Source organism: Lepidochelys kempii, chromosome 3 (genome assembly GCF_965140265.1).
Source record: "Lepidochelys kempii isolate rLepKem1 chromosome 3, rLepKem1.hap2, whole genome shotgun sequence".
Classification (NCBI taxonomy): domain Eukaryota; kingdom Metazoa; phylum Chordata; order Testudines; family Cheloniidae; genus Lepidochelys; species Lepidochelys kempii.
Window position 1 is genome coordinate 154578052 of NC_133258.1, and position 12053 is coordinate 154590104.

The 12053-nt window shown below is 40.2% G+C and overlaps 1 protein-coding gene across 2 annotated transcripts in view; it reads left to right on the top strand.

The window, feature by feature from the left end:
• Window positions 1-10977, top strand: part of WDR43 (WD repeat domain 43) — a 35499-nt gene extending 24522 nt beyond the window's left edge. The window contains exons 10-18 of one of the 2 annotated variants that reach the window (XM_073338623.1): window positions 1077-1208; window positions 1749-1886; window positions 3352-3438; window positions 5427-5458; window positions 7215-7278; window positions 8221-8334; window positions 8854-8923; window positions 9564-9616; window positions 9735-10977. In XM_073338623.1, coding sequence (XP_073194724.1) covers window positions 1077-1208; window positions 1749-1886; window positions 3352-3438; window positions 5427-5458; window positions 7215-7278; window positions 8221-8334; window positions 8854-8923; window positions 9564-9616; window positions 9735-9950 — 906 coding nt within the window. In that variant the 3' untranslated portion in view covers window positions 9951-10977. The remainder of the gene's footprint in view (window positions 1-1076; window positions 1209-1748; window positions 1887-3351; window positions 3439-5426; window positions 5459-7214; window positions 7279-8220; window positions 8335-8853; window positions 8924-9563; window positions 9617-9734) is intronic. The other variant, XM_073338624.1, reaches the window with a different exon arrangement.
• Window positions 10978-12053: the final 1076 nt, after the last annotated feature.

A 12053-nucleotide genomic window follows, 5' to 3' on the forward strand; every position in this document is an offset into this window, starting at 1 on the left:
GGACAAAGCAGGTAGCTGCCAAACAATGTTATAAGGGAGCATTGCGCAACTTTAAACAAGCATGTTCTCTAATAGATCAGCAATGTTACAATGTTGTCCCGGTTCACCTTGTTTCGTTGAGTGAAGAATTACTGTACCAATAAAAATAAATCAACATGCAACTCTCACTAAATATTAAAAACAGTAAATTATTGATTCAAACAGAGCCAACGAATGATCCATTGTAATAAGAGCAAAAGCAAAACTGCAGCTGTGGTTGATGCTTACAATTAAATGTGTACACCACATCGTAGCAAACATATTAACATACAGATGGCAACGACTTTGTATAATGCTTTGCAAGCTTAACAGAAACCCATCAAAATGCACACTGCCCTCTAGAGTCAAATGCACAGCGCCATCTAGGCCCTGATGTGTCTGGAGGAATCGGTGTCGCTAGTTATGCATTGCTGTGGGTAAAATGTGTGCAGGAAGTCTTTAAAAATTTTTTCCTCTAAAGCTTATCAGCCCCCTCCACCCCCCCAGCCCCCGCACTCCTTCCCCCCAGAATACACGTACCTCCCCAAGGGGTCCTGCCCCCAAGTTGGAGAACCTTTGCCCTAGAGATCCACTAATTTCCCTAAACTGTTGTATTGTGCTGCTGTTAAATGGTTGCTATCTTTCAGTGGTAGATAAGGCAATCCCTTTTTGAAGGTGTTAGATTTTCTACACTTACTATATATATTTCCAGCAAAGATGCAAGTGTTTCTGTTGTCAAGTGTAATTAGGAAACACTTTGTCTAGTTGAACATCCTGGAATATAAATAAATGAATCTCACTTGGTGTGTAATTTGCCCAGTTACAAATATTAACTGAGTTAGTTCAGCAAATGGTCTACTGAGATCAACCTTAAACTTCATTATAGGGCTTTCCTGTCTTAATACCAGACATGGATTCTGAGAAGAGATATTCACACGTAGCAGGGAATGGTTTTACCCTGTGTGGGTCTGAAACAATAAACCAGTGTTTTGGACTACAGAAAACAAACATGAACATGTTTCCTATTTTTGTGTATGTGGCTGTCTCTTTGTCACTAGGTAAAAACGCCCATTGTGAACAAAGAAGCCAAAGTTTTAGTGCCTGGAATTCCTGGACATAGTGCAACCATCAAATCTCAGTCCTCTGGAATGCAGAAAATGGAAAGCAAAAGAAAACCTGGAGATAAAGAGGTAATCAAAGTGCTCTTACCAAACAGTAATAAGCATGCCAGATTGGACTGTTTTCCCTTTTTGGCCAAAATAATCATCCAGAGCTAACTGTTGTACCATCACTTGGTATGAATTGGCTTCATCTGGGATGAGCTCCCCTGCAGCTGTGAATGATAGCAGTCTTGCATCCAAGTTCTAGATGTTGCCCACAAATCTACCATGTTGAAGAACTTTGTATTCTTGCCTTCTCTCTGCTAGAGCATGTTGCTGGGCTTTGAACCCCCACTTCTCAACACAGATGCCATATTCCCCTTCTCCAGGTCTGCTTGCTCCTTCCTTCCTGAATGTCTCTGCTATGCCATGAGAGATAAGAACTTGTCCTGCTTAAAAAATATAGCAAGATAGGACTCGACATCGAGAACTGTTGCAGAGGGTTCAGTACCCTGCTTCAGCTGGTGGCTCAAAAAACACCTCTGAGAAAACATAACTGATAGTCCAAGCCTTATATATTTGGTTACAAGTTGGTTTAAGTGACACTGCCCATATTTATTTCTTCTGCAGGATAGCATTGAAGACCGTCTTGGTGCAATGGATATTGACACTGTGAAAATAAAAACAAAAGGTGGCCTTCCACAAACTGACAGCTTTGCAGTGCTTTTGGTTCAGGGCTTGGAAAGCAATGATCCTGATATCTTAAATGTAAGTGTTATAAGAGCACCACGTGATGCTCAAGTTATTCTGCTTAGACTTGTGAAGTGGCTTCTTGTGCATGCTAGGCTGGATGACTAGTGTTTAAATTTGCCACTTCCTCTCTCCTGCTTTTTGCATTATCCCACTGCCTTGCAGCATAGAAACAGTAGTTCCATTATGTTTATCTGTCATATACATTGCTTTAATTGATAACATTTGCTATATTTTTTTCTATTTGATCTGCTTTGCAAGATGTCTTCTGGATCATCCCCCTAACTGAACCCCTGGATTTCAAAGCTAATCGGTTTGTTGTATATAACATAGAAATGTAGGGCTGGAAAGGACTTTGGAAGGTCTTTTTAGTTCATCTCACATTGAGGCAGGACCACATATGGTATACCTAGACCATCCCCAGCAGGTGTTTGTCTAAATTATACTTAAAAACCTCCAATGATGTGTATTCCACAGCCTCTCTAGGTAACATGTTTCAATACTTAACTTTCTAACTATAAGGGTAGTTTTTCCTAATATGTAACTTAAATTTCCCTTGCTACAGATTAAGCTGATTGAGTGCTTCTTGTCCTACCTTCAGTGAACATGGAGAACAATTGATTACCATCCTCTTTGTAATATATTTGAAGACTGTTATCAGATCCCCATCAGTCTTCTTTTCTCAAAAATAAACATAACCTTTCCTCACAGGTCAGGTTAAAAATGGTTATCTAACTGTATAAATTCTCTAATGTCACAGTTCACCTGTTCTTCCATTAATATTAATAATGTGTCACTTTTTCCTTTTGGGTTTGATTAGAGCATGGTTTCTGTTTAGACCCGACTTGAGATCTTCTGAGTGGATATGCTTTGGATAAATAAGTATTGGAGGGCCCACAAGTCAGTTGATGTAATAAACCTGCTGTTGGGGATGTGTAGGAATAGGAGGGTTAAATATTTAAGAGAACTTGGTGCTGCATTAGCAGTCCTGGGAGTCCTGAATCTGAAGTCCTTTATCCACAGGACAGATGGAACACCGACAGCAGCAAGGAAAAGTTCCTGCCTCCTCTAATGTGCCTCAACCTTAACATGGAGAGGCTACATGATGAATGAAATGAAGTTGTGTCCATGACCCAATCATTTCAGTATTTTTTTTCATGAGCACTAAATTTACTGAAAAAACAGAACACCTCTGTAATGTGCAAACATGCTAGCAGCTTTTTTGCATATCCCTCAAAGAACTTGCTTGTCTCTTTAGGAAGTGCCTCATTAAAGATGACTCTGTGCTCATCTTCTCTCTAGCACACATGTCCTCAGACTTTACATACAAGGTTGAGATGTGAGTGTCAGAGCTACAAACCTCATCTTTTTCTGTCTCCTGTTGTTCTGTGCCCTGTAGATATGTCTTTGGTGTCCTTGATTATATACATATGTATTTATTGATGAATTTTTCTCTGATCTCATATTTTCCCCCTCTTCACAGAAAGTACTTCAAACAAGGAAGGACGCTTTAATAAAGAACACAATAGCTAAAATACCTGTACATGCTGTCATTCCATTGCTGCATGAGGTAGGAGAATTACTGCTGTAGAACTTCCGCTGTTGTAGAACAAGTTAACTCTGGGAAGTCCAAATATACATCTGCTTTTACTCCATAGAATCGGTGTGGAGGTTATCCAGTATTGAAGCAGTTTTTGTCTTGACTCTGACAGTTGTCTCCTGAGGCAAACATATGGAAACCATGTCATTCCCAGAGTTGGGCTTAGCCTCCTGGTTGTGTTAACGAGGTATTGACCTCATACTAGTGTGGGCACTTAGCAGAGGCCAGCTTTGACTAGTCTGACTTGTTACTGAAACGTTTAATTCAGGAGAGCTGAGTCAGGTTCTGCGTTACTCTGAAACCATGCAAAATAACTGCACATTCATTGGACTTGTCTCACTGTCAGAGCTGCTAGGGATTAACTGTGGTGTTTTTTCACAATAAAAACTGGAAGATGGTTTTGTAAAGACACTGGCCTAGGACTCAGCACAACCAGGAACTGAACTCTGATCTCCTGTCCCTTCTGTGACTTCCTTTGAGACTATTGGTGACTTAATGAATATCTGCACCTCAGATCCTCATGTATAAAATGGGGATAATGATCCTACCTAAGAGGGTGGTGTGAGAATAACTCCATTCGTACTCAGAGGCACTCAGCGATACTACAATGATGGGGACCTTATATGTACCTAGTTGGCATGGTAGCAACAGTGTTACATTGAACTTGTACTTCCAGTTGAGGGTGAAAATTTTGTTTGCAGTGCTTAAGTCCCATTGTCATAAGTGACTTAGGAGCCCAAGTCCCATTGAGTTCCAATGATACTTGGGTTCCTAAGTACCTTGAGTCACTTTTGAAAATGGGTCTTAGAGCCTAAATCAGTTAGGATAAATGTAACACGCTTAATTCTCTACATGTATTCAACTAGATTTGAAAAAAAAAAACACCTTGTATTTGGACTGAAAGTTCTCATGTGTAGCTTTACCCAGAAGTGGATTTCTGTTTTGAACTGATAACCCATTCAATCACTCGAGTTACCTGAATGTGAAATAAGTCCATTTTATTTAAAATTAAGGCGTGTTGTCTGCTTTTTAATACAAATGACTTAGGCTTGATGAAAGAAAAGGAGTACTTGTGGCACCTTAGACTAACCAATTTATTTGAGCATGAGCTTTCGTGAGCAACAGCTCACTTTGAATCCGATGAAGTGAGCTGTAGCTCACAAAAGCTCATGCTCAAATAAATTGGTTAGTCTCTAAGGTGCCACAAGTACTCCTTTTCTTTTTGCGAATACAGACTAACACGGCTGTTACTCTGAAACCTGTCATTTGGCTTGATGGTAACCCTGAATGAGGAATGCTGACTGCCTTGTTTTGAATGTTAAACTTGCACCAAGCATACGTGCTGATACATTGATTCTAAGTAGGTACGGAGATGCAGTGTTTCTAATATAGACCCCTCTTTATTTGAGTGATCACACTTTCTGATATGTGCATGTTCATTTGACAGTATTAATCGGCGAGAGGAAAAGACCTTCACTTAACAAGTATATCCTTTCCAGTACTTGAGACTTTTTACTTGGTGCTCAGCACTCTTTTCCTGCAACAGTGGCTTGTCTTATCAACGTATCACCTGTGCAGCAGGTGCTGTAATAGATACTAAATAGAGTGAGATTTTGCATGCACAGTAACAGAGGGATTCGGTTCTGGTTCTTGCTGCCATCTATGACTTGGTTTCCATGTGCACTTGTAACATATAGTTTGACTCCTGTTAGCTTCAGTACTGTTACTGTAATGAAGCTCTGCTTCCCCAAAAGCAGTCAGTGCGCTGAACAAGGACATAGTGCAACCAATATGAGCTTCAGAGTGTACATTTTATTTATCGCTGGTGATTTCTAGCAGACTTTAAATACCTGAAGATTTTTGTGCCCCGATTTCTGGGCTGATACACAGATGTAATGTCAGGATGAGAACTATCATGTATACCATACTTCTAAGTGACCTGATCTTTCTTTCTTCAGATTACAAAGAGGTTGCAAGGCCACCCGTACAGGTAAGAGAAATGATTCACAAGCAAGTTTCGCTGACTTTTAAAGGAATGGTGTTTTTTCATTTGTTTGGAGGAGGCCCACGGTAGTGGTTAAAAAAAAAACTATATAGCTTCATGAAAGGAAATATCTGACTTGACTGATGGAGGTTCCAGCTGTTTGCGGGTGTTTCTGTCTGAACTTATTCTGTTGAGAAATCATTGCATACATCAAAATGTAAGAGAAACGGAAAAGGACATCTGAGTATGGAAACAGTATTCCCATAACTCATTACCCACTGGAGCTCTGGCCGTATCAGCAGTTTATAATTAAAACAACTTCAGTAGGTGCCTTTATTGCCTTAGAGAGAAATGGCTAAAACGTAGGCACTCTCATTTTTGTTAAAGAAGCAAAATATATGGTAAACGCAGTGAGATTTTTGAATGAATATAATAGAGTAGTATCTCTGAATAAACTTTATACTGAAATTTTTTTGATTGTGCATTTTTATTGCGTTAATAGAAGAGACATTTTGCCCAGTGGACGGCTTCTAAAAATCTCAGTTGAGTTGACCAAAAATGTTTGTAACCCAGTGGCCTTTTAATGTTTCAGAGACTCAGTTAAAATGCTTAAATGAATAGGTCAGCCATTAAGAAAGATGTCTTTTTTATATATATATCTGAATTATGAAGCTGCTCTTAATAGTTGGGTTAAACAAGCTGCAGTTAGAATATACTTGTTCACTGGCTTTCCCAAATAGAACTTCCACTTATAACCTGGAGTGGGGGTGGAGAGGGGGGCAGAAGTGTGTGTGTGTGTGTGTGGGGGGGGGTGTTAAGTTATCTTGGATTTAGTTTCTGATTTCAGAATTAAAATCATATATACAGTGTGAATATTTGTATAGTTGTCATATTGGGACTTACTATGTATGGTTTACAAAGTTAAATATCATAGAGGATAATCTAATCTGAATTGTATATTCACCCATAAATCGCAAAATAGTAAAACTTGTTCATATTGAGAAAAGAATTGTTATATATTTACTACATTAGTCATCTCAGCACTGTGTAGAACCTGTTCTATCAGTACTGGGACCATTTTAGGACTCCCAGGGCTATCTACCCTGTTCTTATGTTGGGAGACAAGTTTACTCCATAATTTGAAGAAAAAAAAAAGAGAATGCTTTAGATCAGGGATCTCAAACTCAAATTACCAGGAGGGCCGCATGAAGACTAATACATTGGCCTGAGGGCTGCAACACTGACACTGTTCGCCTCCCCATGCTGCCCCTGGCCCTGCCTCTTTCCTGCCCCACCTCTTCTCCGACTCCTCCCCTGAGCAAGCAGCTCCCCGCTCCTCCCCCCTCCTTCCTGGAAACTGCCAAGGCTTGGTGGCGGGGGAGGGGAGCTTGGTGACCGCAGGAAATAACTTGGGGGGTGGGGTTTGCAGGGAGCTTGGTGGGCCGCAGCAAATATGCGGACCGCGTGTTTGAGACCCCGCTGTTAGATCTTTGATCAATCTAAACTTGGCAGGGAAGATATTGGAAGCAACCACAAAGAACAAATTTAGTATAACTCAGACACTTAAATGACTATTCCAGTTCTAATGGAACTGTTTAAGTCTCCTATCTGTGTAGATGAATTGTTTTTATTTCTAGCTTGGCTTCTCTTTTCTAAAACAAAACACTGAAGCATTTTGATTTAAACCATTTTAGTGGTAAAAACACAAGGTGTTCTCTTGGCTATGCTCATCTTTGATTTATTGTGTTCTTCTCTCCTCCAGTGCCTCTCAGATGGTCCGGTGGTTAAAGTCTGTTTTCACTATTCATGCATCCTACCTTTCCACAGTAAGTATCTTGCTCTACAGTTGATGCTTGTAGCTAACTAAAATTTACCTCTGTTCTTGTTTTGCTATTGCTCCCCCATTAAGTCAACCGTCCTAACATCCTAATATGGTGCTACTACTGTCTAAATGAATCTCCCCAAAAGGATGTTTCATGTCCTGTGCAACACTTTTTTTTGCCACAACATGCTATAAATTACCTGGTAGTGGGCATTATCTAGTACAACCATTGGTACTAATTCAAACTGAAGTTGATTAGCATGCCTCTGTTAGTTATGGACCCATGCACAGAGCTGGCTGAATATATGATGATCTAGCCTTTTTGGGTGAACTTCCTAAACAGAAATTGCCCAAGTACTTTCCTACTGCAGACTGACCTGAGGTTACTGCATAAAAGTATGCTGGAAGTGGAGTATTAGCTGGGTGTCATGGATAAGCTAATGCAGGAGCATTTAGCCTCTTAGCTTCTGACTTCAAAGCCTACCATCCTTCACAAGTGAAGGATGAATTTGGTCTTGACCTAGTGATAGAAACCACTAGTTTGGCACAGTTGGCTTTCTGTTCCAGAAAGGACCAGGTCTACAGTGTGGGAGTTTGTGGATTAGGATTGATGTGCATTGACATTCCCAGACTCTTGGCTGATACTTGTGCAGTTCAAATTCAAACTGGCCCTTCCCATTTGTACTCTTAATGCTGTAAACCACAATCAAGTGAAGAAGGAAAACTAGATCTGCATGAGCTGAAAGTGGATGAGAGTTCATGCCTTTTGCCTAGACAGGCATTGGTTTAACAGATTGCCTCTCGGACAAAATGAGAACTGAGATTTCACTATGTATGGACGATTATTACTTCAAGGACCCTCTACGCAGCCTAAAATGCAGTTTAGAATCTTCTTATGAAATGGAGGATGACAAAACAGCCTCATTCTTGTGCTTTTTCTCTCAAGTTGCCAGACCTGGTTCCCCAGTTGGGTATGCTATATCAGTTAATGGAGAGCAGAGTAAAAACATTGCAGAAGCTCTCTCGCCTCCATGGAAAACTCTATCTTATCATCACCCAGGTGAGTTCAAGCTATAAACATTGAGGTATAAGATGGAAATGTTGTTGGAAATGGTGGTTGTCTTCAAATTTGATGCGACCAAACCTGCCATCGACAGCTCAGTACAGTTGATGGATGGTCACACTGACAATGCTGAAGGCAGCACAGTTGATTAACAAGCATATTGCTACTGACCATATTCTTCTAAACTGACTTAATATTAATTGGGGATGTGTTTTCATTGAAGGGTCAGTCACATTTTTCCTTCTGATTTATATGCTGACCCTCAATCTTTTTAGACTGGAAATAAGCAGGAGAATTTTAAACCACTTAAGGTGCATCTCTCTTCTCTTTAGTATTGTAACTTTTCTGCACATCCTAAATACTCAGCTATTTTAAAACTACAGATATGGATGGAAGAATAAAATCCAGGCCTAATGGAGATTTCACTTAAATTGTGATGAGTTTTGTAAACACTTGGTAGGTTTTAAGGTTGCATTGCATGACTGCAGTTTGTTGTGATTTGCAAATCTCTTTCAGGTTGCAGCACTGGAAAAAATTCAGGATGCAACTAATATTAATCAGACTGCAAAACTAGTGTATGAGGAAGGTAAGCAGAAGACTTCCTGTAGGGTTACCTTAGGAACCGATCAAACCATTGTACACTTGGTGTAGCTCAGCTCGTTCACTAAGGTTACAGCTAGCTTTTGCCAGCCATCCACATTCCAATTCTGTGCCTCTCGCTGTGTGATCTGCCATGGAGGATTTGCTCGAAGTCAGTGGAGGGGAGAAGGTGGTAAGGAGTTGTCAAGTAGCATTTTGGTTGGTTGGATTTTTTTCCTCTCTAGTTATGAAAACCCTGGTGGTAACTGCAAGTCCGGCATACCGCTTAACTCTAGTGCCAGCAATCCAGATTTGTTGGCCCATGTCTCTAGTGCAGAATGCACCTTTCCTGAAAATGAAGTCACTAAAAGAAACTTCCAAATCTGTCCAGAATCCAGAGGATTTAAAATATCTGTACACCTGAGGTTTGGGTCTTATGTAGACTGAAATATTGTCCATAGGATGAAGATTGAGGAACAGTGCTTGATTTATACTGATCAAAATAACCTAAAGTTCAGTTCTGGTAGATGTCTTAAATGTCAAAGCCAGTTAATATGTAGTGGCACATGATCTTGGATTTCATTTGAGCAAAGACTGCATCAAACCTGTTGTGTTCTCCTGATTTATGCAGCATTTTCCATTTACAGAATCCTCTGAGGATGGTTCTGAAGATGAGATGATTGCAGATAAAGATTCTGATGTAAGTAAAATTCTCTGTCCGGGACTTCTGTCCTTCACTTGACTGATTACAGGAGTATAGGATTGTAGAAATGCTTGCACCAAATATTAAGCTGTTCCTGGTTTTTTTTTGGTTCCAGGAGAACTGGGATGAAGATGAAGAGAAAGGGGAGCAATCAGATGAAGAGAAAGGGGAGCAATCAGATGAAGAGAAAGGGGAGCAATCAGATGAAGAGAAAGGGGAGCAATCAGATGAAGAGAAAGGGGAGCAATCAGATGAACGAGAAATGGCTGTTGAAAAAGAAATCAATGGGGAATCTGATTTGGACCCAGAAAATGAAAGTGAAGAAGAATAACAGATGGTTTTAAACAAAAGTGAAACCCCTATTAAAAGAAGTGGGCTGCCAGAACTCTCAAATTCTGGATCACCTTGCTAAAAGTTGCTGTAGTCACATAGCCAGGCATGAGTCTGCACTCGCCATGTGCAGAGGCACTTCTGGGCACTGTGTGCATTACCGAATCCAGAATGTTTAACCATGCCAGCCTTCTCTTGCCCCATATCCCTGAGCTTATATATAACATTTCTGCCATCTCGTGATCAGATTGCACCCATCTCATGGACAAGCATATTTGTATTCAAGTGAAATAAACCTGCCACCGCCATTTGTGTGGTAAACTTGTTGCAGCTTTACATTGAATTTGTTTAAAATATAACAGATCAAAGATAGTCTATACCTTCTCTTCTCACTTCAGTTAGTGATAGCAAGTGGGCATCCTGCTGCATTTTTTCAAAAAAAAAAAAAAAAGAAAAGAAAAGAAAAAATATTTTTGTAATATTTAAATTCACTATTGAATTTCTTCATTTTCTCCTCATAGGTTCACCCATGCCTTGGCAATGTCTGAATGCCAACCTGGTTTAAAACAGCTTTTTCTTTTTTAAACAATATTGGACTCGACTTTTATATGTATGTATAAATCTATGGCTTTTTTTGTGCTTCAGAAGGACATTAGAACTATCAGTGGTTTCTAATTTGTTTTAATTGATCCTGTATATAAGTTTAACACTGACCCGTGGAGAGGCTTCATCTTGAAGGGGAGGGGGAATGGAAAAAAATTAGGGGAGAGGGAGGGGGAATGCTTGTGAATATGTAACGCAAAGTGTATACATTTATTACTGATTTTTAACCTCTCAGTGGCAGAACAAGGATTGCTATTTGCTCAGCTAATGGAAGCTGAAGTGGTATAAACACATTTTTAAGAGCAAGATATGGTAAAGGTTTGAGCCATTCACCAGTATAATGTACAGTATATTTGTCTATAAATGGAGCTGTTGCAACTAAATACTGCCCTCTTTGTAAAGTGAATAAATATACATCTCCTTTACCAAGTACTTGTTCTGTAATGTATGTGGGGATAGAAGAGGTTGTGTGCCTGAGGGAGTTGTCTCATAAGCAGGTATCCAGGGGAAAATGATGACCATGTTCTGGGCTTGAAGCACATCCAGTGGTAACTCAGATTCTCAGCTCCCTATGTCTTTAGCTGTGTCTGCTGGCTTCACTGACACAAACAGGCTTTCACTAAGCTTGGCTTCCAGGTGCTCAGAGGGAGAGCAAGTTGGATTCTCTCGTGTGCTGCATGGCATTGTCCGCCAAGTTCACTTCAAAATCTTATAGGTGAAGATGGAAAGCACAAGAAGCATGGCTTGGTTTTCCCAATCCTAGGTGGAGTTTGCAAGTATTGTCAATTGGAAAAGTCTCTTTGGTAGTGTAAACTAGGCGCATGTGATACCTGTGCCATGGAGAGAGGGTAAATACAGAAGCCCCGAGGCCTTGCCTCCACACGCTCCATTACCAAACTAAGCTAAATTGATATGACCATTGTTAACCAATGTGTGTTCCTATGGAGAGGTCTGTGCCATTTTAAATCAATTTAAAACAGATTTTAGTGAAACCATTGCAACTTTTGAGGGTTGGTAAATCCAAACTCAGAAAATCCAGTCCCATTTCAGAGCATAATGGCACTTTTACTGTTAGCTTTTCTTCATATCTGTTGCATTGAATGAGCAGTTTGTATTTAAAGCAAAAAAGGTAGTAGCAGAATGCTTATGGAGAGACACTTCCAAGAGTGGTGCATGCTTAATACATGACAACTGCCCACAGGTGGCTTTTAAAACTAAATGTGAAGTCTCTCCCTCCTTCCCTTTCCTACCCCCAATAATGGGACCATTTCACTATCGCTGCTGTTTGTGGTGCTGGCGGTAACTCAGGTGGTGGTGATCTGCCAACTGAGCAACTTGACTGGCTCCGTGATCAAATCTGATTTATGCTCTTTGTGTAATATGGGATTCTGAATGTATGAACCCCATCCAGGCTCCTAGGAACTGAATGTGCTGCCATAACTTACATGAAAGGTAATTTTCCTGAGATGTACTGTTGTCTCAGATTGGACCTATGACATAT